At 38.7% G+C, this 26,510-nt stretch overlaps 2 protein-coding genes across 4 annotated transcripts; one reads left to right on the top strand and one right to left on the bottom strand.

The window, feature by feature from the left end:
- The first annotated feature begins 225 nt into the window (after positions 1-225).
- On the top strand, positions 226-22,302 carry ttc3 (tetratricopeptide repeat domain 3). 2 transcript variants are annotated; one of them, XM_026327774.2, is made up of 46 exons: positions 232-285; positions 2,362-2,452; positions 2,556-2,589; positions 2,827-2,986; positions 3,085-3,166; positions 3,663-3,716; positions 3,838-3,976; positions 4,136-4,221; positions 4,823-4,917; positions 5,263-5,325; positions 5,753-5,807; positions 6,268-6,430; positions 6,875-6,896; positions 6,983-7,007; positions 7,726-7,756; positions 8,357-8,417; positions 8,753-8,840; positions 9,138-9,299; positions 9,867-9,947; positions 10,445-10,554; positions 10,650-10,776; positions 11,528-11,650; positions 11,744-11,845; positions 11,984-12,076; positions 12,170-12,234; positions 12,332-12,468; positions 12,955-13,275; positions 13,436-13,711; positions 13,803-13,846; positions 14,008-14,055; positions 14,146-14,225; positions 14,300-14,455; positions 14,782-15,388; positions 15,498-15,566; positions 15,659-15,808; positions 15,891-16,030; positions 16,142-16,210; positions 16,284-16,380; positions 17,041-17,144; positions 17,252-17,336; positions 17,582-17,680; positions 18,201-18,379; positions 18,758-18,872; positions 19,024-19,146; positions 19,864-19,956; positions 21,456-22,302. In XM_026327774.2, exons 2-46 carry the CDS (start codon positions 2,387-2,389, stop codon positions 21,564-21,566), a joined length of 5,190 nt encoding a protein of 1,729 aa, XP_026183559.1. In that variant the 5' UTR covers positions 232-285; positions 2,362-2,386; the 3' UTR covers positions 21,567-22,302. The 2 variants fall into 2 exon arrangements, with proteins under 2 accessions (XP_033181431.1, XP_026183559.1); XM_033325540.1 differs by lacking the exon at positions 21,456-22,302 and having other exon boundaries at positions 226-285; positions 19,864-20,113.
- On the bottom strand, positions 19,445-26,184 carry vps26c (VPS26 endosomal protein sorting factor C). Of its 2 annotated transcripts, XM_026327776.1 has the most exons (9): positions 25,978-26,184; positions 24,898-25,041; positions 24,263-24,412; positions 23,766-23,846; positions 23,042-23,116; positions 22,807-22,957; positions 22,565-22,717; positions 21,770-21,877; positions 19,445-21,271 (listed from the first exon to the last, which is right to left on the bottom strand). In XM_026327776.1, exons 1-8 carry the CDS (start codon positions 26,032-26,034, stop codon positions 21,795-21,797), a joined length of 894 nt encoding a protein of 297 aa, XP_026183561.1. In that variant the 5' UTR covers positions 26,035-26,184; the 3' UTR covers positions 19,445-21,271; positions 21,770-21,794. The 2 variants fall into 2 exon arrangements, with proteins under 2 accessions (XP_026183561.1, XP_026183560.1); XM_026327775.1 differs by having other exon boundaries at positions 19,445-21,877.
- Positions 26,185-26,510: the final 326 nt, after the last annotated feature.

Raw genomic sequence — 26,510 nt, 5'->3', positions numbered from 1 at the left:
TTTGTTATATTCTGTATTCAATCAGTAACGTCAATTAATAACCCTAACTAGTTACTTCAGGTTATTTTCGAGTCTTAGGATCTAACACGTATATAATAATAATAATAATTTTATTACTAGTATGAAGGTATAAAGAAGCTTGTGCGCCTTTAACGCTCTGCCCCTCTCGTGCGTGGTGACGACACGTAGCTACGTAGAGGGAGCTTCGTTCTTTACTTCCGCTCACTGATATGAACAGGAAAAGCTAAGAGGGCTGTTCGTCGTTCACAGCATAGTTGTTTGAATGTAAGTGTTTTCTTCTTCCTTACTAACATTAACCAGCCTCTAAACGGTGTACCATTAACTAGATAAAGTGTAACACCGGTTTGGGTCATAGTCGGCGATGTGGTGCTAAAACTAGATAGAAAGAAAGTGTTGTGGGGTTAACTACGCAACGTTGTTATTAAAACAACCGCAGTAAATATCTGAAAGTTACATTCGCCGCCTAACCGTTTAATGTCGTTCACCAATCCGACAAACTTCACACTTTATGCGACGTGTTGGCTTCTTTCTGACTATACTTAAACTATGTGCGTTGAGCTAATAGTCTAGACGCTAATAGGAAGGAGCAGTGTTAGCTCCATTATCAAGGGGTTTTGTTTGCACACACTGATGGAAATAATACAGAAATGCGATACAGAGACGAGGCCAATGTGTAATAACCGCAGCAATATGTTCACTGTTTGCTCCCGTTATCAACAATAACATTGACTACACGATATTAGGTGAAAACGTAGCTAGCGTTAGCTTTAAGTAGCCAGCTCTTGGTCCCGCGTTAAACTCCTGAGTAATCTCTGTCATGAAGTTAGACTAGTCCAACCACACCCACATTTAGTTAGTTGTCATAATGCTATTGCAGAATGATTTGCAAACATAAAGGCATATAAAAATAATTTGAAATAAAAGACAACTTGGTGAAGAAAAAGGCTCATTCTCTCATATGGATCTACTTACTGTTATTAATTTAGGATCAATCTTAGACCAACTCTGAGCAAGAAAAAGGCAAAAACTGTTATCTAAGGGAGGAGGCCGAGCTGACCTCGCTGGGTATGATACATCATTTTTAAGGCTGATAGGTTGTTTAAAAAAACTGCCTTCACACACAATATAAAGAGTATGAGATACTAGAAAAATAGGCCTGTTTTTGTATATTTTATTTAAAAGTAACTGGAGAATAATGGACCTGCAATGAAAACAACTTAAATATTAATGCTGTGCTATTTCTGATGGTTTATTAATCTGAAACTGTGATCCATCAATTACTCCGACATCACCGAGGAAGTCCATATATGTTTTTTTGTGAGCCTGCGAGGTGTGAATGTCTAGTGGACACAAACTAAACTAGACATATGAGGTTGTGTTAGTGCTGTAATGATTGTTTGCATGATGACTCTGCTGATGGAAGATTGTTACTAACCTTAGTCATCACTGCTGCACTGTTTCATTTTCCTAGTTTCTGAGTTGTGATGACTTTCATTTCTGGTGCTGTGGCATGTTTGTGCTGGGTAGGAGATAAACTTTATCAATCAGTTAGCCTCGTAGCAAAAATAGTAAATGTAATCAATAACAGATTTAAGTGCATCTGTAATAAGATCAACTGCAAATGTTAAGTTGATAAATAAATAAATAAATGGGCATTAAAAATATTTTATTTTTGTATCATTTTGCATTATGGTATGATGGCCGATACCATCTAAGATCAGAGTAGAATCGGGAGAGACAAAGTGAATCAGTATCTTTCAGCTTCTGACTGACTGAAAACACCTGATCCATGTAATCAGCGGTGGGTATGGCAGGGATAGTTAGAAAATAATTAGGCTACTGGCATATTTAGGTCTCCAGGGAAAAGCTTGTTGAGGTTCATTGCAATGAGACCAAGGTGTTGGCTCAATGTTTGCCCTTATTCATTGCAGTTTTGGCGAATCAAATACATGAAATCATACATACGTGATAACATCTCTTTTACACATTAGACTTTATGACATTCAGCTTGCAATTATATTAAACACAGTCTTGTAATGTCCGATAATCTCCAACCGATTCATCATGACACTGTCATTTTTTTTGTTTTTCCAAGCTGTCAGGTTGTCACTCCTTCTGTTCAGTTTCCTAATAATGACCAGCTTGTCTAGACTTGCTTTTTAGGTATTACCTTACGTTCAACATGATGCCTGATTTAATTTTCAGTTAGGATAATTGTTGCATGGTAATTAATTTCAAACCTTTTGAATCACATGCATTTTATTGCTGCATTATAATGTAACTTAATAAAAACATAATTTGCAGAAATAGAAACCTAAAATGTATTTTTGTGGTTAATAGCAACTTTTTTGCAGAATTGAACAAAATGTCAGATTCAGACTCCGATTCTGAGTATTTGGACTTTGAAGACACCAGATGCAGGACAAACTTTGTGAGTTATTAATAATAAAATTAAGAGTATTTAGCTAACTTGCATGTCTTTGTAAGTCACTGAGTGTTCTCTCTCCTACCCCCTCCCACTTTTGACCATTCAGAAAAATGATACACTCATCACCTTCCATCCATCAGGTAAGGAACACTTGTCTCAGTTGTAAATAGGTTTTGGTATAGCATGGTGTAGCATTGGGATTTCTGGTTATTTGGTTACAAACCATGTCCATTTTTATAATATCAGAAGCTCCTGTTTGTCATGAGTAGATTTCACATCACAGCAATCAGTTTTTTGATACAGAGCATCTGTGTAAATGCTGCTCCTCTGAGCTGAGTGAAACTTCATGTATTTTTTTGTATTTTCTTGTTTTTTAGATGAACTTTATAAACGATGGGAAAATATCTCTTTGGATATTAAAAAAAAAGCTGGCCAACGGATGAAAATTTGTGCCTTCTGGCTTCCCATTCTCCTGCAGTGTGACAGGACTAGCTCTATTGCTTCTTGGGCTGTCGAAATAGGTCTAATCAGCTCCAAGTAAGTGCAGTTACTATTGAGACCAGTTTTAAAATTTAATAACATTTTAAGTCCTCCATTTTTGCATTGTTGATGAGCTTGCAATTGTCTCCTTCAAGGCACTGGGAAGATCTAAGTCTGAAGCACCTGCACAACATAGAAATATTGGAAGCAATCCTCAGAGCCTTGGACAGAGGAAGTGTAGGTTGACTATATAGAGATTTGGTCTAAAAGCCCCTTAACACACACACACTGATACCCAGTAGTTTTGGAACACGTCCTGGTGAAAATAAACGTGAAGGGGGTTGAATAATTTCTGAAGCTGCTGAATATATGGCTTTGACTTGTAAATACATCACTTCAGCAAAGACTTTTCTGTATAGGGGTTTTTGGGCTACACTGAGGCTGCACGGAGAAAACATCAATAAAGTATTACTTATATTTTAGCACCACATCAGTTAGGAGAAAAAAATCAGGTCAGTTAAAGCAGTGTGCAACATCGTCTTTCCTCTCACATAAACAATCTTAGTTGGGAAATAGGTATAATGCAGGAAGACCTACAGTCTGTGTTTGGAAGTCATCTCAGTTAATGTATTACACACTAATTTACTGCTGAAAGGGTAGAGAGAAGTGTTATTGACATCCTTGCTGTTATTTTACTGTTGACTTTGATCTAACTGGTTGTTTTCTCTTATAGTTGAAAAAGGAGCTAACACGGTATATTTTTGAGCTAAGCAACATGTTTAACTTGGTAAGTTTGGAAAAAATGATGATGTGCAGAAGTTAGACTTCAGTGTCAAAAATATATTTGCATAAAGGCTTGTTTTGTTTTTTGGTTGTTTTTTTTAATGTGTATTTGACATTTAACTCAGCGTGACAGTAAGGCTTTGGAGGAGGCGTTATACTGGTTGGAGCAAACAGGAGAGGCACAAGCTGATATTCGCCACCGTGTCCTCGAGTTTGGCCATCCACATATCTGCCACTTAGCCCTGCACCTTGTCTTCACAGAGTGTAAGATACATTTCACGTAGACTGGTCCGCACAAACCATTCAGTAACACACGTTACTGTTTCACGAAGTCACAAGACATTTCTGGTATTTCATGTAGCTTGTTATTTGAATCAGTCTGGTTTTTGTGTGGATTAACACACCTCTGTCTTCTGCTTTCAGATGCTACATATGTCCAGGACATGTCCAACAAACATGAGATGACAATGAAGTCACTGATGGCTCGACCATCTGAAGATCTTGTAGATGTGAGACACCAGAAACATGGTCTATAGCATGTGTCTGTGATCTGACTAGACACTGGCTTAAACAGACACCCGTTGCACTTTTCTGTAACTTATATATACACGTATATACAGAGACTTTTTGATAAGGATCTGGGCTTTTGTTTCATACTGGCCTCCACCCATGTTTTTGTAAAGTAGGATAATGGTGAAAAAAGCTTATTAGACCTCACCCATATTCATGGGAAATGTGAACAAAGGCTTTGGCAACAAAAATGGTTTTGGATATCTGAACTCACATCTCTGGCTATGAAAACACTGCTGCCTAATGATGACGCATGATGACCAGTTAATGGTATAGTGTCATTAAAACTGCCTCGCCTTTATTCACAGTCTGAAAGTGATTCCTCACATTACTTTTGGGGATTAGGTATCATAATTAGTTTTTTTGTTTCTCTACTTTCTGCTATTATCGCCTCGATTTGACTAGGAGTCATAGCCTGTAGCACTTAAACTCATAAATTTTGAATGTGGACAAATCTTTACAGATTGCATGTTTTTGTTTTATTTTTCTTCTTCTTTCTTTCTTTGAATTAAACTTTGGATTTGTCTGTTCCTCTTTCAGAAAAGTGAAGCAATGAAGAAGAAAGGGAATGAAAACTTTCAGAAACAGCAGTATGAGAATGCTGTGAAGTTTTATTCCGAAGCCATCAATTCTTAGTAAGTAATATTTTCTTTTTGTGTCTCAGATGTGAGACAGTTTTAGTAGAAATGTTCAATATGCAGTGAAATATAATGGCTCTGCAGTTTCTCTTCTTTGCAAAGTTCATGTATTTCAGTTTTGCTGACATTGTGTATTTAATACGTGAAGAGGATATAATATTGCAAACACCTCCCATTATAACACAGTACCACCACCACACCCTCGGAAAGGCCTTAAAGCTCATTTAACACCATATTGACAACAAACATTTAAATACAAGATTATCAAAGATGGGATTTGTTGCAGGGTTACTATGTAAGGTTTTATTGTTCCAACTACTAATTCCTTTCTTTTCCATCCAGCCCTGACAACCACCTAATTTATGGAAACAGAGCCCTATGCTATATCCGATGCAAGCAGTATCTGTAAGTACCTCATGTCCTTCAGTGTCCTGTGTAAGTGGAAAACTTGTAGCTTGATCAGGTTAACAGATGTAGTATTAGTAATCAGCAACCAGCTGTGGGGATTTAAAGACAAAAAAACACTACAGAATTTGAGAAAAGTGTTTAGATTTTATGCTGTTTGGTTAAAATTGAGTAATTACTGTGCACACTGCAGAGGACAAAACATGTGGTCTCTGCTAAAAGCAATGTCCTCAACCTTAGGCTTTTTAGTAACATCTGCCACAGTGATGATTCAGTCGAAACAGACAATTTCAAGAATCTAACTGTTCCCTTGTGTAGCAGCTCATAACGATTATGCACGCAGTAGGAGTGGACAATCTTTTGTTTTGAGCAAAGTCTTTTCCTTCACAGTTTAAACAACATGATTTTTTTTTTTTTTTTTTTGCAGAAAAGCAGTTGGTGATGGGAAACGTGCTACTCTGATAAAACCACTCTGGGCAAAGGTACTTATCTCTGTCATGCAGATACAGTGCTGTGGAAAAGAGGAGTGATCCAGCATTTATTGCACAAATGAGCCATAGTATCAATACCAGTCCCGAGACAGGCATCTTTCCACATCACAGATGTGTTTGAGTACAGATTTAGGGAATCACAACACTTAAATTCTTTTAAAATTAAAATCTTAAAAAGTTAATCAGGTACCAAGGTATTAGACATTCACTTGTGTGTCACTGAGTTGATTTTTGTTTGAGAAAGACCATACAGTATGCATAGACATATGTGTACTCCATTTTAAATAATTCAGAATTTTGTAGCAGACAATGTAGAAGTACAGTCTTTATGTCAGTGATCCTTATGTTCAGGATTATTTCTGAGGTTACTGTGCTTACTGTACTATACCCCTGAACTTCACATCTATACATAACTATGTGAATTAGAAGTGAATGTATTGTTTGTTTGCAGGGTCACTACCGCTACTGTGAGGCTTTGTTTTACTTTGGAGAGATCAAAATGGCTATTGAAGCCAACAAATCAGCCCAGAGTCTGTGTAAAGAGGATCATGATGGAGTGAAAGACCTGGAACAGCAACTTGTCAGATTCTTCAGTGAAGCAACAGGACTCAGAGGTCTTTATATCTTTTCACTCATGTTCACACATCTACTTATGTACATCATGGATGCATTGAACTAACTGGATGCAACAATGTCACCTTTTCTCAGTGGTCATTCATGGTATTGCAACTCAAATGGCCATGTGGCTCAAAAAGCATTTTCCCTGTAGACATCAATAAGACAGGCCAAGATTTGTTTTTGTTCTTTCTTTTTTTTTTTAATCCATTAAAGTTTTATATTTGTAAAACTTTCCCATAGCCTAGAAAAAGTGTAATTTCATCCCAATGTAAAGTCTATGGGCCAGGTGTTTTTCAACAGATATGTTTTTAAAAATCTAATTAAAACCTGATTATGTTTTGTTATGGAGGTACAACATAATTAGTTACTAATCTGGATACAATCATCCTTCTTGGTTTTCTGTCCCAAAACTGAATTTCATGTTTGTGCTTTTCTTTCAGGTGTGCAGCCAAAGAATAAAAGGTATTTGTGTGCTACCTTGTGTACATTGTGCCATGTATAGTTAAGAAATGATGATAAACTTATGTGTTTTTGTGTTTTTTCTTTAGACCTGGCAAAGGTCCACAGAGCAAGGTTAGTATTCTGTTCTTATGTCCTCATAATTCATCAGTGTTGGACACAACTATGAAAGTTGATTTACTTTGTGAAAAGTGATTGTCATGTCCAAAAGAGGTGTAACAAACACTCCAGTCAGAGTGTGATGTAGTGGGGAAGGGGTGGCCAAAGAAAGTGTTGTAGAGGAGAGAAACACACCACGTTCCTCTGTTTTTATTCTCAGTCTCCTCAGCAACATCTAAACAGGGATCATCACTTTAGTTGACTTAACAGGTTCGCTCCACAGCAATTGACTGATGGTTTTCATAAGTAACCGATCAGTTGTATAACCTAAAACTCAAAAATTCCTGTTACAACACCCTAGGGGCCAAGAGTAGCAATTACTGTTTGATCAGAAAGCTGGCAAATAATCTTAATTGAAAAAGGGGAAATTAAAATAGTAAATGAGATAACCATTATAAGTTTTCTATGCTGGATACACAATTAAATGTTAAAAAATTTAAATGTGGAAAATGTAAATGCTTAAAGACAAAGTCTTAAATGATAAATTTAATTGTATAATTTTAAAAAGTGAAAACTTTTATCTTGGGTACTGAAAATAGTTGTTTCAACCCTCAGTATGAAAATGCAGCTTTTTGAATATTTTTGACATATGAAAGTAGTTTTTGTTTTATTTTTCTGTTTGTATGAAGAGTTTGAATGCATTTCAGTTAATAATTAACCTGTGTATTTACAGGACTTCGAGGTTAAAAAGGACAATCCAAAAGGTGAGTTAAGCTCCTAATGCAGTTGTTTTCACTATGACCTCTGTTCAGATCTTGGCTTGGTTGTGCATTCTAGCAAACGTAATTTACCACATTGTGGGATGGACACACACTGTTCCCTCAGTTTGTACAAAGAGGCTTCACAGAATGACAGACAGAATTTCCCCACATCCATTTGGTTTTGTTGTGCAGTTCACAATTGCACAAAAACAAAAGCCCAAATGTAGATTTTAAAAAAATCTTTTTTTTTTTTAAATGACTCTTCAAATCTGCATGTTTCTATATTTGTCTCTGAGTTTTATGAAAAGGTGCGAGGTCTTTATTGAATTACAAGCTGATCTTTAGGGGGTTACATTGTTGGACACAAGGAAATTACATTCAGAACAAATGCCATGTTTGGAAATCGAGATGGCTGACGTGTTACAGAGAAAATAATACTTGGCTTGACTGACCTAGGTCATGAGCTTGTGAATCAGCACTTCCTGCAATATGAGAACTTAGGCCTGTTCAGTTGTTTGTCAACAAACTCATGACATTATATGAAGCTCAAATTAAGTAGTTTTATGTTCATGATATTAAAAAAAAATTATATTCTATCTCTAGGGAAAAGTGAAAGGACTGCACATGCAGAGACTGGGGCTAAAGACTTGAAACTTTCAAAAAGGTTTGTGGAAATACTGTTGTCTTCAGTGCTTAGAAATATGTCACTGCTTAATGATCTGAGCCTTTATTCTAAGACCTGAGTTTACTATTGTAGCAAATGTGTTTATAGATTAAAAATGTATTTGGTGGTTTTATTTATTTTTATTTTTTATACTGAGATAAATCCATATGGAGGCAAGTGTAATCACTGAAACATTTGTCTCTGCTGTTAGCAATAGATATGAGTTTTCAGCTTCATCGAGGAACTGTTTCTACAATCACGATATGAAGTACACTGTTGTAAAAAAAAATATATGGTTTGACTGTATATCTGATTTGAAATCTTGTGCTTCCCAGTGAGTTTTCTTTTAAGAGTGGAAAAGGAGAGGCCAGTAGCACAGCCAAGAAGAAGCCAAAGGACAGAAATTTTCAGTCTGAAGATGAGGTAAGACTCTGTTCCTGCATCATGTGATGCAACTGTCGGTCATTAAATTAACGTGTCATCCATCTTTAGTTTAGTTGTGCATGAGATGTTTAGCTGAAAACACCTCTCTAGGCACACCTAGCATTACGAAGCCTGTCGTATTGACTCACTGAGGCTGCCATCTCACTGTCTCAGCCTCTGTAGCAAAGTTTGGCGATATGCATGTTAGGAACATGTTAGGAAAAATTTGAGAAATTTTTATCTTTTAAATGATGATGGTATCACTGAATGAAGTGGCTGACCTGCTGTGATGTGCAGTCTCTTCAGAACCAGAAAGCGGCTGATGCTAAAACAGATGTGTGTAGAGAATTGAGATCTATAATACAGGATGCCCATACTGCTCTGACCGACCTCCGCAGCCGCAACGCAGAACAGGCCTTCAGCCAGTCCCTGTCCATACTGGAAGCCAACACAGCCAAGGTAATCGTATCACTGCTTTGCAAATGGACGCCGGAGCTGTAGCGCTTAATCATGTTGCACAACCTTTGATCTAAAATTTGCAACATTTTTTAATCACATTCAAATAACTAATATATGCAGATTTTTTTTCTGTAACTTTGTTATAGTAGTTATGTAGATCTGTTTAGCAAAATAAAAACATTATGCGCCTTGCATGACAGTACAAGTTTGTCCACAAATGTAAATTGAGCATTAAGAGCTATGTCAGTGTGCCTCAATCTGCAAGTTTGTATTACTGTGCATTCACATTTGTCCACTCTGCCCCACCCAGACTATAATAGTTTAAGATTGCAATATTCAGTGTAAATAGAACATCACAGCTTTATTTGCATTTGAGGGCCTTTTTATGACATGCTTTCTCCTGTCAGTTACTGCTGTTTGGGTTCAGTGTCCCCTACAGACAGAAATGCCCAAACCTTGTGAAATCCTCTAAATCTGCTTTGGGAGTATCTGTTAGTCTCTTATTTCTGGGTTTGCAATGAGCTATAACAGATGTAAGAATGACTTACTCTCCTTTTGCTTTCTTAGGAACTTGGACTTTCCACACTGGATGTACTATTGTTACTGTATGGTCGTGCATCCGCTCTGACAGAAATCGGCCAGCCAGAGGTAACTCCTAAATAGGCTTGTTAGGCCTGAATGGCACCCGCAGTCAGTAATAGGTTTTTAATGATATATAATGAATTATTCATATTGTAGTCACAAACTACAATTTATTTCAGTTATTTAAGGAGAGACATTTGCTCTCCATTATGGAATGGACCCATATTTATATTGTCAGTGTACAATCAGGTGCCAGCTTTAAGCTTTATCGGTAATTGCACCTCATTTACACTTCACTGATGGGGCATATTTTTTTTTTACATATCGTTTTGGTGCATCTGCCTGTACCTTAATCATTATAAAGCAGCTGTGCTAGAAGCCCATCTAACCCTAAAATAATAGTTTCATAACCAAAGATTAGTGATATGCTGATCTTTTTTTGCCTGAGGCTGAAATTAAAATGGGCTTAATAATCGGAGCATTAAATTAAATATAAAGTTGAAGCTTGAACAATTGTAACGGAAATTCATTTATTTTATCTGTGGTTGCTTTGTGAAATGCAGGAACTTGTAGAAGCCCAAAAACTTCTGGAGAAGATCAAATCATTTGAGGAGAGGACCTTTCAGTGTCTGGTTTACTATGCTTTTGGGAGAGTGTATCTCAAAGAAAACAGGTAGAGTAGCTTCCAGTCCCAGCAGTTTTGTGTTATCGGGTCACACTTTTTGGTGTTTCAGACTGTAAAACATGTGTCTGTTCTTCTTCTGACAGGTTTGCAGTTGCTCTAGAGCAACTTTCAGATTCTCTGCAGATGGTCAAGAATCATATCACACCTGGTAAACTCACCTGGCCTTTAACAAAAGAGATTGTGAAAGAAACTCAACCAGACTATTTGAAGGTATGTTGTCATTTAGGTGTGTATTCATATCTGGAGAAACCAGGTCTGTTTTCAACTTCTCACGGTCGGCTCTCAGTACCTTTGTAGCTTCCTGCAACTCTGTGGTTGAATTTTGTTTCACTACAGAGTTTTTGTTTGAGTACTTAGTGTTTTCAGTCCTAATTTACTGTTAATTTTCAGCTGTTTTGCAACTGTGTTAAATTTCTGCTGTCATGTTTTTGCTACTTCACATTAAAAGCTTTTCACTGACAAACCAGATTTTTTTTTTTTCTTCTGAAGAAGTTGTTGCAGGAAATAAATATTTACAAGTTAGCCATTAACTAGATAAGGGGATATTCTGAGTCATTTAGTTAGTGGATCAGTTTTAAATAGTGCAGGGAGGAATTTTTCATATATAAGCAGTTGAAAATGGCTGCAGGCGACATGCTGTTACTGTAGTTTGTGACTAACACATCTTCTACTGTGTCATCAAGGTAAACAGATTAACTTTTTTGATTTGTGTTTTGTGGCCTTGCAATTCAGCCATTAAGGGGTGACAAATAATTCTGCAAAGATCAACTTTTGAGTGAATTTCATGTTAGAAAATACCATGCAAAGTCAGTGGGACACAATAAACCTCAGACTGTCACTATATCTACTGTTATTCAGTTTTGTATATAAAAAAAGTAAAACTATTTATAACAGTTTTATATAAAATTGGGCAAATTCTCACGTTGTTTAACTTGTTTTTTGTTTTTTTCTTTCTTTTTAGGAAATTCTTGAGCGTGCTATAGAGTTGTGTAAATTTCCTCCTATTCCAGATGCCATTTGTCGACTTGCAAAATCCCCTAGCCACTTGAAAGCTGAAATCTACTTCACTGACCCAGATTTTAAGGTAAATGCAGCAATGAAAAGATCCAGGACGTTTTGTAATTGGCATATTAAGAGGACAGATGAATTTCACATATATTTCTATATATTTGTTTAGGGTTTCATTCAAATATGCTGCTGTCAGAGCTGCACTGTTGAATATCACATCACCTGTTGGAAGACCCTCAAGACATCAACCTTTTTTGAAAAAAATGAAAAGGTAAATTGAGCTTTCATAGCAGTGTTTCTTCAAAGGCCAAGCTCTGTAGGCTCAGGATAGGTGTGTATTTTTCTCTGTGCACGGAGCCAGGCTAGTGGTTTCCTCTGCATCCAGTCTACTCATATGTTTGTTTTTCAGGATTTCCTGCAAGAAGCATGTTTGACTCCAGACTGTGTCGGCCGAATCTGTAGTATCAAAATCTTCGGTGCAACAGGGCTGGTGAAATGTAAGGTAAGAGAACTGGTGGAAGCAAAGTGAGCATTTAGAGTTACTGTGCTCATGAAAGACACGAATAGTATTGTCCTGATTTCTTTGTCTTTCCAGTTTGAAGCTGCCGTTTCCAAACCACAGACTCCGAAGAAGCAAAAAGTGAATCAGAAATGTACAAGGTGAGGCTATAGTCAAATACAGTTCATGCTGTACTTGACCAGCACTTGATTGTTTTTAAATAACTGCCTTTCCCTGTTTTTTCTTTTTTCTTTTCAGTCTGAAGAAGTTAAAGTCAAAAGAAGAACGCAGGCTCAGGAGGAAGGAACATAAGGTGTCATTTCATGATAAGCAGACTATCAGCGATGAGATTCTGCAGCAGAAAGAAGACTCAGTGGCACAGAGTCAACAGAAAGGTATTGCCTCTGGCTGTGCCATGTCTGCAACACTTAGCATGACACTTTCCTCTGACTGTGTTTATTCTGAGCATGTCGTTTTCCCAAAAGTTGTAAGTGAGCAGAACTGAAATCTGTAACAAATCAGTTGATTTGACTGAATATATATATTTTTATTCATGTTAGGTAATGACATTAGGAAATACAAAACATACAATTTAAAACAGACAACAGAGATCACAGTAGATGTAGATTTGTGACCCAGGTGTGTATTTGAATATTTTATCATTGCTGCCCTCTAGTGGACAATCTGTGTAATGTTTCTGAGATCAGAGATATCTTTGCCAATTTCATACTGTCATTTATTGGTTTTTGTCATCTCTCACCAAAATATCTGTAAAATGAAAGAAATTATATTTCCCCTGCCACCACCTCATACCTCAACTAGCAAATTTGTCAGCAAAGTTTTTGAAGACTCACTAATGTTCATGTTTTCTGTCTTTTCAGTCTGGTTGCTGTACAGGGATCAAATTCTTTTCCAGGTCAGCCAGAACATGGAGCTATTCAGGGAGGAGAGGGGCCTCCATGTGTCGGTCCTGACCAGCATCCTGAAGCCCTGGCTGGAGCTGGACTTGTTGAGGGGGAACAAGATAGCTGAAAGGATGCTGAACTGGCAGCAGGAGTCGCTGGAGACTCTAGATCAGGCTGTTGAGCTCCTACTAGAGAGGAAGAACCGGGTGTGGGCTCGTATCCTTATCCAGCTCCTCAGTAGCTGCCTCGATATAAATCCTAAACTGAACAACTGGGCATGCAAACTCAATGATGCAGGTCAGCATTTATGTCATTGTAAAAATGTTTGCAATTATCTGAGTTATTTTAATGCAGGTAATGAGCAATGGCTGTAAAGCTCAGCTCTTTAGATGTGTATACTATATTTAGAGTTCTGGGTGCTGTGTTAAACAGAAAATGGTGTTTCTACTCTGTTTAGGCCTGAATGCTGCCAAATCCTTCATTGAACGCTACGCAGAACATTTGGAACAACTGAACCTCGATTCTCTGTTCAGCTTTAGCCCATTGCAGGAGATGATACTAGAGAAGCTCGGTACTAAACCAGAGCTTTTTTCAAGCATTGGCTTGACGGTGACTGAATACCTAAAACAGGCCTCACCACAAGACATGAGGCTTTTTATCTGGACTCTGGAGGAGCACAGGGATGTGTATCTTTCCTGCCACACTATACTGGATGAGTATTTTGATATTATGGGTATGAAGACTTAACTCAACTAAAGCCTGTTCATTTGCTGCTGGCTTTTACTCTGACATCATTATTAAACTTCCAGTTCTTTGTTTTTCAGATGGACATTGTTTGGTCTTTAAAAAGTCAGATGGAAATCAAAATGTGAGTCTGACAGCATTTTGTTGGGTTCAGCATAGACACATATATTTTCCAAAAGCGTCAAACTATTCCTTTAACAAGATTTAATCTTCTTTAATATCAAAGCATCAAGGAGATTTAGTTTTATACTTGAGTTAAATCACATTGTTTGTTTTTCATTGCAGAATTCTCCTATGAAGGCTAAGAGTCGGGGCCGGAAAAAAAGACTGAAGGTCAGAAGTTTGGTTGGTCACTGTTGCTTAAAAGGAAAGTGGAAAATCACGTAACATCAGTCTGAAGTGTTTCCTCTTGTCTCTTGTCAGGGTGTTACTGTTTGGTCTGGGATGAGAGACGTAACTCCAGGTGATGAGTTGGACCAAGACTTTTTTGATGACGACTCTTTGTAAGTTAGATCGCCCACACAGACACACAGATAACTGTGATTAACTGTTTCTAACTTGAGCTTTCTGCCAACAGATCATTCCTTCATCCAAGTGATCCATTCAGTGTTCCTAGTCACCTTCGAGATCAAGTGGCAGATTTTGAGGACCAATACAACAGCACCAGACACACAAGTCACTATAAAAATATTTTGGACAACAACCCTGACCCAACAAAAGAGACTTTGTATCAGTAAGTGGACTTTAGAGTTCCACGATTAGACAGTGGTCACTTTTTTCTTGCATTACGTTTAATCACATTAAAAACACTTGCATCAGTGACAGTTTTGTAAAATATTTTCAAAATGGAAAAACCATATTAAAAACACCTTAAATATATACTATACACTTCAGCAAGAGCTGGTAACAAAGGCTTTAATATAACACCTTCTCTGGCTGAAAAAATGTATTCAGATACATAGCCTGAAAAAATCTTAAATGCCAGTAACATAAACAGTTTTAGTATGGATCCATTTTTGTACTTTCATTTTGATTTGGATTATGTTTCTACTCCTGCAGCTATTTTGCCCAGATCTTGGAAGAGCATGGTCCCCTGGTTGCTGAGGACCCTCTGCTGGTGGGTGAAGTGGAGAATTTCCCTCAGATGGCTCAACTAAAGATCGAAGAAGCAGGTGGCTTCGAGTCTTTTCTCCTGGACTCCCTTCGCTTCATAAAGATGGGGAAGTGTATCGGTCTGGCTAAGCATGCTGTTTCCCTGCAGCAGACTGGACATGGACCCATCCTTGACGACCTGGATTTCCTCATGGATCCTGAAGCAAATGTTCCTTTGCCTGCAACTGATTTCCCAGGCTATCTGGATTATTCATTAGCAGAACCTGAAGTCCATTCCATCCTCCCAAATCCCTATGTTTATGACCTCCAGCCAGCTGCTGGGGTTGCTCCTTTTGTAGGTAGTATCCCAGGAAATGATTACTTCTTGCCCTACTGGAGTACCGGTGATGACAGTGAACACCAAAGCTCTTACATTTTTCCTAATGACTATGGGGAGCTGGAGCTAAATGCCCATGAGGTCTATGGTGGAGTTCTGGAAATGGATCCGTTTTCACATGGCGTTGCTTCAGTGGTAGCTGAGGAAAGCATTTTAAAGAAACATGCAGAAGTACAGGTTAATACCAACATCACCAGCTTTCTAAATGCTATATGCAAATGCATGAATGCATGCTGAACTGTGTGTCAGTATGAAATGGTCTTATTTATTTATTTATTTTTATTAGACGTGTCAGGAAACCATGAGGAGTGTAGCAGTGAACACAGAACTTCATGAGCGTTTTGAGAGCTGTCAGGTCAGTTGAAACTTAAAGAAACATCAAAATATATGGGCTTATAGTTGTATAAGCTGTTATATTCTGTTTTTTTTTTTTTTTTTTCCAACCAGGGCGACATCAACAAAAAGGTAAAGAGCAACAAGAAGTTGGAGCAACAGATCAAGGCAATGGCGACTATCTGTTACAAAGTCGACCAAAAGCACACAGAAGACATCGCGTCCCTTGAGGAAGACATATATAAGATCACTGTCAATATACAAGTAGGTCCTTGACCTGTTCTAACGAGTGAATTTATAAGTGATGAGCTGAATCTGAATGATTTGGTTGTTTTCTCTTGTCAAGGTGACCAACAAGGAGCTGGCACTGTTCCAGCAGAAGCTGGAAGAGGAGGTAAAGAAAGACCAGAAAGAGAAGAAAGCCAACCAAGAGGTGCTGAAGTCCCTCAAGCTGGAGACAGAAAAGCTGGTGGAGGAAAATGGAAGGTAAGACTGAGGCTGGATCATCCGGGTAACTCTACAGGTCACTCGAAACATAAAGGAAGAAAACATCCATCGAGTGATTCCGGTGTATTTGTTTTCTTTTGTTTTTTCAAGTCTGACCGGAAACATCCGAGAGGCGAAATCCAAATATGAAGCAAAGTTGCATGATTTCCTAGAGCTGGGGTAAGTGGTGAGAGAGCGGTGATGGTGAATGTAAACCATCCCAGAGTTTTTCATTTCGTTCTTGTTTCTGCAGCAATCAGTCAGCAGCTGAGAAAATGAGTCTGGAGGATGAGATCAAGCGCTGTGAAGCCTTGCACATCTCTGCTACCAGGAGGTCTCACACATCTCAGGTCAGTCCTGTGTCTCCGTGTTTAATATTTTAGTTGTCATAAAGGACAGATTCACATTTTATCAGCCTGTCTTAAAACAATCCTCAATGATCAAATGTTCGTTTTCACACTTAAGTCAGTCCATATTTGCCTTTGGTTCCCGTTTAAGTTGTTCAGCAGTGAAGGGCTGAGCTACCCACATTAATTATGCAACCCACACAGCTGAAGTGTCAGCGTACAGTTCTGTGTAACACTTTCAAAAATAATATCATGAACAGGTTTTATTTATCAATAAAAGCTAAGTCAGACTAAAATCTTCTGTGACACCTTTTGCTATGAAAAAGTCACCAGTTCTTTGTGGTACCTTGCACATAGTTTTTTGAGGGCAGGACTTTGAAAAACTGGGGATTTAGGCTGTCTCTTCATATAAACCTAGACTGACTCCATGATGTTGAAATCTGGGCTTAGCAGGGGTCAGGACTCCTTGTTTCTCCTGTTTCTGAAGACATCAGCCACCCTGATGTAGTGTGTTGAATAAGAATCTAAACATCTGAAGTCCCAAAGTGTTTGCACAGTACTGTGCCTATGGACACCTGACTATTGTTCTAAGACAGATTTAGTAATTGTGAACATGTTTTTTTTTTTTTGTTTTTTTTTAATGCTACTTGCTTGCCCCCCCAGTTGTCAACTGTAGAGAGCAGCCGGGATCAGGGTTTATACAGCCTCTACATAGAGCTTGCAGACGCCAAGGCTTTGCTGACCAAGCTAGATGAAGTAGCACACAGGTAAGAGGGGTGAAGTTACAGCTTTGGATCAGCCCTGCTAACAGGATGAACTGAAGATGGATCACATGGTATCATCTTATTAAGTGTGATGTCCTTCATCTTTCCAGGTCCCCAAGCAAAGACCTGGACGTTACCAGGAACAGCTGGAGAGCCAATGTCCAAGAAGTTGAAAAGAAAATTGCCTATGCTGAGGTAGAGCACAACCATGTTTTCAAATGAACATTTTCATTTTCCAGTGTATCTGCCTGAGGAACCAGGATGCACCACATGAGATGGACTTTTTAAAGTCTGTTTACACGGTGTAAATGTAGGCTGTGTTGTCCTGTTACCATAATGTACCTACACATTGTTCACATTGCACCTTCTGAGCTACAGCAGATGCTTTACACTGTGAATGATCCCTGTTTTCATTAAGACCTGTCTCTGCATGGTCACAGACACAGTACCAGGAGCAGATCAATCAAGTGAGAAATGGAAAAAGAATTAGTGAATTGCTTCCACTCAGCCTCAACCAGCCTGAACCTGCAGCTGCACCGGTAAGACTCCTCGTGATGGCCAAATAGTTCACTTATTGTCCTGTATACATACTGCAACTATTCATCAAGTCAATAAGTGGAAATAGAAAAACAGATGCTCGTCAGTCTGGCTCCTGGCTGAAACGTCCAATACCAATAAGAAGTGTTTCCACTCTGATGGTTATTCTGAATCAAGCACTTGAACTCATAAAATAAATGTAATGCATAAGGACGTCACTCTTATCTGAACCTTCACATTCAGGAGTGAGTTGGTTAAGATTCTCAACAGATTTGTATTGTCTCCAGTAGAAAAAAAGCTCCACTACCATACCAAAAAACCTCTGATAGTAGAATATGTTTGTCAGAAATGAGGAGGTGTAGTAACATAATTTTTTATGGAGATGTTCTGAGATGGATTGTATCAGAGCTGATCTGAGCATATTCTAATGATCGATTGCTACAGTTAAAATAGTTTTGGCACTGCTGTGTATATTTGCTGATTACAAGCCAAAATTAAACTTAAACTGAGTTTTCTCCTCAGCCCACAGCCCAGACATCACACAGCACTCCCTCACCTGTCCAGCTGTCTGCAGCCAAGGCAGCAGCCACACCTGCTCAGGCACAGCACAAACATCCCACCAAAACCCTGGAGCCTCCACACAGCACTGTGTTTGACAAAGCCATGGAGCGTCTGGCCACCATTTTCCCTGATTATACAAGGTGAACAATTGTATTATCTACCAGAGAGCACTGATTAATTTTTCAACTACAATAAGTCCTGATCAGTATTGGCCATAATTATTTTAAAAAATCTCAGGTATCTCTATCAATATGTTAATACAAAAATATTATTGGCACATCATTGTAGGCTTTGTAGATACTTAAATACGGTGAGCTGTCTTCAATCTGGTTTTTTGGTCATTTTCTTATAAACCTTATTATATCAGGTGCTCTAGTAGAATGTTAAAACTTTTGTTACCATTGTTCACTTATGTACTGTAGTATATGGAAGTAAAAATGATGAGAAAGTACTGTTAGTTTGGATAAATAAAAAAACTCCTCCTGCAAAACTCAACAGAAATGTGTTTGTGTTTTCAGACCAGAGCTGATGAGGTTTGTTCAACAGTTGCGTTCATCCATGGGTGGAAGCCTTGGCAGCATGCCATTGCAGGATATGGTCAGTGGAGTGAGCCAGCTGATCCTGGACCATCAGGTAGGTCAGGTTTTGGAAAGACTTTCCAGGCCCTGTGAAAAACCCACTCAAATACATCTGTATTTTATATCATAAATACATACGATTTAAAAGAAGACAGTCGAGCCAGGTTGAAGCTGACTTCATACATGTTTTGTCTTTTCTTTCACAGGAGAAGCAGCATAATTCTGCAAAAGCTGCCCGACGTGGGAGTGCAGCTCAGAATGTCACTCCCCCTTTTGTTGCTCCAGTATGGCAACCAGTTGCAGTCCAGAGGGTCACACATGCCAGTGCAGTAAGTCCAAAACTCATCCATCAGTACAGACTGCACAGCTGTTAATTAGGTCTGAAGACTGAGCCTGTTATTAAACATGGAGCAACAGAAAGCTGATGTGTTGAACAGCTGGACAGATCACCTTTGTTCTCCTTTTTTTGACCTGCTGTTTATTTCTCTACAGACAATCATTTTTGATTGACTGAGCACTTTTAAATTGATTTTACAGGGAAAATAGCTTAAAAATGTAATTGTTGATCAATTACCAATCAGTCACTCTTAAACTAATCAGTTCATCTAATAATGAAAATAGATTCTATTAGATTTTATAATAGATTTTATTTAGAGAGCTCAGTGCTTTACAATGTATTACAATGCAATGACAAGACATAGATTTATTGTAAAAGAACCGTTAAGAGTGGGTGATTAGAAGGTAGTGAAGCAATGAAATGATAAATATTTTACAAAAAACAGTGGGCACTCAGATGTTGCTCTTCAGGCAGATCAGGCACAAAGAACAATGTTTTTAAGTGAATGTAAAATGGTAGATTTTATTCACAATGCAAACATGCTAATGAAGCAGATTTGTTTTATCATTCCCAATAAGCATTAAACACAGAGTACAACTGATAGGAATGTCTTTAAGTTCTGCACGTCACTAAAGTTACTATGGTTCATCCTGAAGAAAACGTGAGTCTTTTTAATCTGCATCAGATTTAACGTGTCTCTTTGTTGCAGCTGAACATGGAGGATCCTTGCATCATCTGTCATGATGACATGAGCCCAGATGACATCTATGTGCTGGCGTGCAGGCACGGCTTCCATGACGAGGTGAGCAAAAACACTATAATTCATTCAGCTGCCTCAAGTAATGTTAAAACTGCGCCAATGTCAGGGAAGATGAAACTTTGTTTTGGGCAGTATTTTCACTTGTGTTACACCAGGAGTTACAGTTTACAGAGTTAGAGTACCATCTAACATTAAACGACAAAATCACTGTAAATGTACACATATAAGTCACACTTTTTTTTTTTCTACCTCCTCTGGCTTGTCCTGCAACTTATACAGCAAAGCGACTTCTATGTGTATATTTACAATCAAGTAGTCACTAACTTTAGATGGCACTTTTGTCTCAATTAGAGATAATACTGTATCTTCTATTGTAAAATGAGTGAAAATGGCACCTAAATATGTACCCAAAATGTTCTTTATAGGCTAATTTAGACTATAATTAGAAATTGAAGGGTATGTGATTCAGAAAGATATGCTTGGAAACAGGTTTGTACGTGTGAACTGAATATGTTTAGGTTCTGCTACTGCATTTGGTTTCATGTTTACAAATTTATTTCTACAAGCTGGGAGGCAAAAAGACACTGTTTACAGATTTTAGACACATTTACTGTGGTTAACTGTTGTGAGCACAGCTTCCTAACAGAATCACGCAGGACGTTCAACTACAGCCCACGTGGTTGGCTAGTGTTGTTCTGGTCAGTCAGGAGTCAACAGCCTCTGAGAGCTTGGAGGTGGACATGCCAGGACTTCATATAACCAGGTCACTTCAACACCTGACAGGTTAATCCTAATCACCCAGAGGACAGATAAGTTTATCTGGGTTTAGTTAACTGTTAATGTTGGTTCACAATATTCTTTGTCACTATATTGCCCATAATCTCAGGATTTTTTTATATATCTGATCTTAAAAGTGATGTAGAGGACTTGCTAAGCAGAGCAGACTGAATGGCCACCTGACTGAAATTGTTAACTTACTGGAATAAACTTGTTTAAACCTGATTATCCTCAGTCAACTCAGCACACTGCAGTGACAAATAACATTACAGTTAAAGAGTCATGTCAAACACTGAGCCTGACCACTAAACCAAAACCCAGATACTTAGCTTAGCTTTTAGCACATAGTGAGCTAACATCATGCTAACATTAGTGAGTTGCCTCTGCCCACCTTTAATCTCTGCTTTATGGAGATTAGTCTCAGGGTGATGAAGTGACTGAGTCAGCTGGCACCTCTCTCTGAGCTCACAGCAGCTACTGACTGGTCAGCAGGTGAACGTCCTGCCCTCTCCTCTTGTGGGTGATTCTTCTACAAAATGCTGCTCACAAAACTTGACCATGTAGTAGATGTGTCCAAAATCTGCAAACACACACACTGTCTTGACCGAATCCACTCAGGAGTAAACAGGGAAGTGTTTCAAATTAAAATGCAATTTACAATCAAGTCTCCACCCAGACAAGTTAGAATAAACGTGAAGTCTTAGATATAATATGAAGATGGTGACTGAGCTGCTGGCTCTAATACAGCAATTCTGTTTGTTCAGTGTATACGGTCGTGGCTGAAGGAGCAGAGCACCTGTCCCACCTGCAGAGATCACGCCTTGCCGGTCGACGAGTTCCCTGTCCTGTCTCGCAGGAAACGCAAAGCCCTGTGATGTCTTAACCCTAAACTCCTTTTCTTTCAGTATCTTTGTCTTTTATCTTTATCTTTTTTAACCAGTTATTTCATTAAAATCCAAAAAAGCATAGACCATTTCTATTTCTGGCTTTGGGAGCTCCTGTCCTCTGCACAGGTTTGAAACATAAAGTCCTAGTAGGAAGTACGAAGTCAGCAGCAGCAGACTTCCAGTGAACTGACCTGAGTGCTGACATGCTTCCCAGGGTCAGACTCTGCACAGCTTCAGGGGAAAATTCTCTGTGATGAGATGATCATCGTGAAGCACGATGACAATGTTGACTTCAAACTCTGAAAAACAAACACAATATTAACATAGTAGTTGGTGCTGAGAACATCATTTTTACTTCTTCACATTTGATGTGTTAAATGCAGAACAACAGGCAGCAGCTGAGTTTGTTACCATAAAGACTGGAGGGGGGATAGAGCCGGCACTGTAATAAAACCAAACTGTAAACACGACAGGCCCGACGTGTCTGACAAATTATGGGAGCAGTAACTTCTTGCAGGCTCTGCTAGTTGCTTAACAGACAACTGCCATTTAAACAGTTAACTGAGTTGTATGTTACATCTTTATACATAAACAAAAATAAACACGGTTTGTTGACAATTATCTTTAGGGCTGTTACTGTATATAAAAGGCTAGAGCTCATCAATTATCAGATTACCAAACCAATTAATAGTTGATTAAAGCTTTTAATGTTTAAAAACTCAAATCACTTCAATCATTTTTCAAGCAACTATCTCAAACATCCGGTGGTTAAAGCTTCTCGTGATGATGTGCTGCTTTTCTTTGAATTATCCGATTATAAACAACATTTAGCTATTTTGGATTGTTCATTGAATAAAAGAAGCTATTTTAATAAACAGTCACCACGGGCTTTGGATGATTGTAGCAGTCACTCTTACTACTTACTTTCCAAGTTTACACAGACATTAAGCCTCAGGATGTAAAACAGACTTGAAGGCTTTACTGACCCACTTTGAAGTTGGTGGTCTCCAGCGTGGGGCAGGTGAACAGCCTGGGGAAGACCATGTAGATGGGAATAGCGAGGCCGTGGCAGACGTCGCCTTCAGCTATCTGGATGTTCTGGATCTCTGTGGCATCTCTGGCGTAGCCTTCAGCACAACCTGAACACAGCTGACGTTTAGAAAACCACAGGCTCTGCCCCTACAACAGCATTAATCCACTCAGGCTCCCCCTCACAGCATAAACTCACCACAGGTCTCGACTCGCACCAGCTGCAGTTCGATGCTCTTGATGGGAACGTCTGAGTTCTCCACCACCACCTCTCCAGTTAGCGGCTGGCTGATCACGCAGTTGGTGGCGTCTAGATGGCCTCGAATTAGAAACTTCGGCAGTAAACTCCTCTGAAGACAGAAAGAAAGTCGTCCCCTAAGTATGACTTTAAACTAAAAAGAGCATGGAGTTCAAAAGTGACACGGTTTTCTCACCTCACGGATATTCTGCAGGGTGTCTGGAGTGATGGTGAAGTTGACTGGAGTGGGGACAACTTTAACTTTCTGTGGCTGATAATCAAACAGACAAACCCATTCCACTCAGTTCAACATGGCTGGAATCTCTTCTGAGTTTAGGAAATGCACATTCAGACATAAAGCCAAGTGTATGAGAAGATGCAAGTAAAAACTATAGGGCTGCAACAACAAAATGAAAAATACAGGTGTGCAAAATGATGGGCTGCAATACAGCATAAATTATGTCTGAGCCCCCCCACCCCTGTTAAGGGAGAGTTTGTCCACTTCATCTGTCTAAACTTTGTACATCACTGTTGAATGTCCTGTGCAAGTGCATGTCTGAAAGCATGTCACTTCATTAGGGTTGATGATCCATTCACTTTTGCGTTAAGTGTGAAATTCAGGTAAACAAGTGCTTTTTTTTTAATGTAATACAATTTAGAATCTGTTTAAATGTCATCACATATAAAAACAGAGTTGGTCTTATTTTTTGTTAATGTGTGGCAAACTTGTTTAAGGTTCATATTTTGACAATAAATCACTGAAAAACTCAAGGCCTCTAGATTATTTTGTAAAAATCCAATGAATCGATTAACTGAAAACATAATTGACCAATTGATTGATTATTAAAACAGTTGTTTGTTGCAGCTCTACACAACTAATCTCAGACAGGTGTACTGTTCTCCTTAAATCCTTGACTCACCTGACAGTGCACAATGAACTCACAGTTCCTGCTCAGGTCTTTGGCCAGCAGGGAGCGCTTCATGTCACAGCGGATAGTGTACTGAGGAGGACACACAAACAGGACAGTTTATATGCAGAAACTGAATTTGAAGTGCACTGCACCAGTCATATAAAAACTATTTTTGTGTTAACTTTTTATAAAAAAAAAAAAGATGCATTAAAGTTACTTGTTAATAAATAACAGTACCCCTAAATTTGTTCATTTAGGTTCACCAGTATCTCTTAAATGAATACAAACATGATAAAGCAAGTGCTTGCTAGCCATGTATCTTACTGTGAGTATTTGAGCATTTTCCTCGATATGAATTAAGCAGAACGACTGAAATGCAGTGAGAACACAGTAACTATCCTCCTGTAATACTGCATTTCAAACTGCCACTTTTGTCCCATTTCTGACTGTTGCTATTTGTGTTGCACCGTATAAGGTCTAAGATTAAAACTGAGAGCCTTGCACACCTGAATGTTTACGAAGACACCGTGGTAGGTCTCGTACAGCACTTTGTTGCCTTTTGTGTGCAGAGGGAACTCGAAGGGAATCTCAGTCTTGCCTCCTGGGACCTTTCCCGCCTTGGCCACCTCGATGTTACTGCTGATCAGCTGGATGGGCTGAAATACAGGAATTACAGAAAAGTACAGTCGTGATAAATATTGATAATACAGAACATTAACAGTTCAGTAATAAAAACAGTTGAAATACTGATATCAGGTTTTTAGGTTAAATGGGAGGTTTTCAAAGTACTGTATTTCCCTTTGACAGAAAAAAATGTTCATCAGTGACTGAAAAATGCCCATTTGAAAAACTGATTATACTAAAGATCACCTTACACATTACAAAAAATATGGGGACACTAGGGGCAGTGTAAAGTTTTTGTGTGCATGTATGGAAAATAAATTGAGAAAAAAACAGAGCTGTTGATTATCTGTTCATGAGCTAAAACAATGAATCAAATGGTTGGTTCAGTCCTTATGTTTTACTTATGTTGATATATAAACCTAATTTTTCTGAGGATCATTAGGAAGGCATCCATTTAGACTTCAGATCTTGTGACTATAAACTAAAAGTATTCCACTCCGGGGGACTCATAGCTCACCTTAACAGAGTTGTAGAAAGCCTCGAAGACACCGACGCTCTTGGAGCTCAGCTGCAGGCTCACCAGTCCCTCCATGCTCAGAGAGATGCCGTGGTGCTGCAGCGGCTCCTTGCACACCAGCACGATGACACCAGCCACCACCTCCTGCACACAAACACTGCTGAGATCCAGTCTGCTGTCTTTTACAGTCATCTTTTTTAAATCTCTTAAACTTTAATATCAGATTATCACAATTAATGCATCTGTCTAGTAATATATGAATCTATATGCCCCATTTTGCAGAACCTGGGACACACCAGATTATGAGCTTTTTAGGAATTTCAACTACATCACTACTAATAACTCTGAAGTGCATCAGAGGGTATGATAACCTGAATAAAAGAGACTAGTCCTGCACACTGACTGCTGGTATATTTACACTGATCAGCCACAAGTATAATTTAGACAAATTCAGCAGCCTCTTCACTACAACTGCTCAATGTTTCTCTTCACAAATCAATGAACAGTATTTCTCTTTTTCAACCACAAAGATGCAAACAAAGTGAAAAGGATCATTGAAATTTAATTTAAGTAATCTACAGTAGGTCAGCCTCGTCATCAGTGAGCCTTGGGCGTTGTTTGTCCAACTTTTGGTCGGTAGTAACCACCAAGACCTGCAGTTTGGGATATGCTCAGACCCCACGTCAGAATCAGTCAGACCCTCGCGTTTACTTTTTCTCCTGCGCCTTAAACCTCGAAGACTGACAATAACAGGAGCCACTGTTATGAGATAATCAGTATTCTTCACTTCATGTGTCTGGGGTCCTAGTGTGATGGCTGTGTGGGACATAATTAGCTAAATCTGAGTCTTAGCGGACCCGGATCATCAGCTGCTGGTCATGTGCTGATGATAGCACGACAAAGCTAACCGCTAACTTAGCTAGCGTCGCTACAACATATACTGTCCGTAACATTAATAAACACCAACACACAAACATTAACGTTAATACTAACATTAACATTAATGCTAATATTAGTGTTAATGTCAACGTTAATGTTAATTTTTGGCTAAACTGGCAGCCGAAGCTTAAACGAACTTACCCCCTCATGATAAACTTTGTTTGCTCTTTTCAGTCTAATATCCAAAGTGACGCTCATGTCTGTTCATCGCACATCAAACACCTTAAGCTCTAAAGAGTCAGCTCCAGGTATGGAGGTCTTGTTCACGACAAACAAATCACATTAGTTTCCAGTTTTCGTCCGCTAGCTAACCTCTGCTAGCAGAAGAAGCAGCAACTCAACTTCCGGCCCGAGTCCTTCAGAGTAAAAGCAAAATCTTCCGGTCCAAATGCATTGACCAGACACTGAACAGGACAGAATATATTTTAAAGCCATAAAGAAATGTTTTCCTTAGAATACAAATTAGCCTATAGTGTGTATCTTAATTATATAACACTCACCTTAATGCAAATCATGTCAGCTCATGACAAGAAGGTCCTGGCTTTAAATCCTGTTTGAACCATGGGCCTTTCTGTGTGAAGTTTGCATGTTCTTCCTGTTGCTGTGTTTTCTCCAGGTACTTTGGTTTCCTCTCATAGACCAGACATGCAGGTTGGGGTAACTGGAGACTCTAA

Source organism: Mastacembelus armatus, chromosome 14 (assembly GCF_900324485.2).
Source record: "Mastacembelus armatus chromosome 14, fMasArm1.2, whole genome shotgun sequence".
Lineage (NCBI taxonomy): Eukaryota > Metazoa > Chordata > Actinopteri > Synbranchiformes > Mastacembelidae > Mastacembelus > Mastacembelus armatus.
This window is presented reverse-complemented; position numbering and strand designations above follow the sequence as displayed.

Bases quoted from the DNA above. Each gene is read 5' to 3' on its own strand.
- ttc3 (XM_033325540.1), top strand. From the start codon at position 2,387: ATGTCAGATTCAGACTCCGATTCTGAGTATTTGGACTTTGAAGACACC. The intron at 3,167-3,662 runs GTAGGTTGACTA...TTTCTCTTATAG, and splicing joins GAGCCTTGGACAGAGGAAGT to TTGAAAAAGGAGCTAACACG. The intron at 4,918-5,262 runs GTAAGTAATATT...TTTTCCATCCAG, and splicing joins TCCGAAGCCATCAATTCTTA to CCCTGACAACCACCTAATTT.
- vps26c (XM_026327775.1), bottom strand. From the start codon at position 26,034: ATGAGCGTCACTTTGGATATTAGACTGAAAAGAGCAAACAAAGTTTAT. The intron at 23,847-24,262 runs GTGTGCAAGGCT...TGTCCTCCTCAG, and splicing joins GTGTCTTCGTAAACATTCAG to TACACTATCCGCTGTGACAT. The intron at 22,718-22,806 runs GTGAGTTTATGC...AGCTGTGTTCAG, and splicing joins GGTGCGAGTCGAGACCTGTG to GTTGTGCTGAAGGCTACGCC.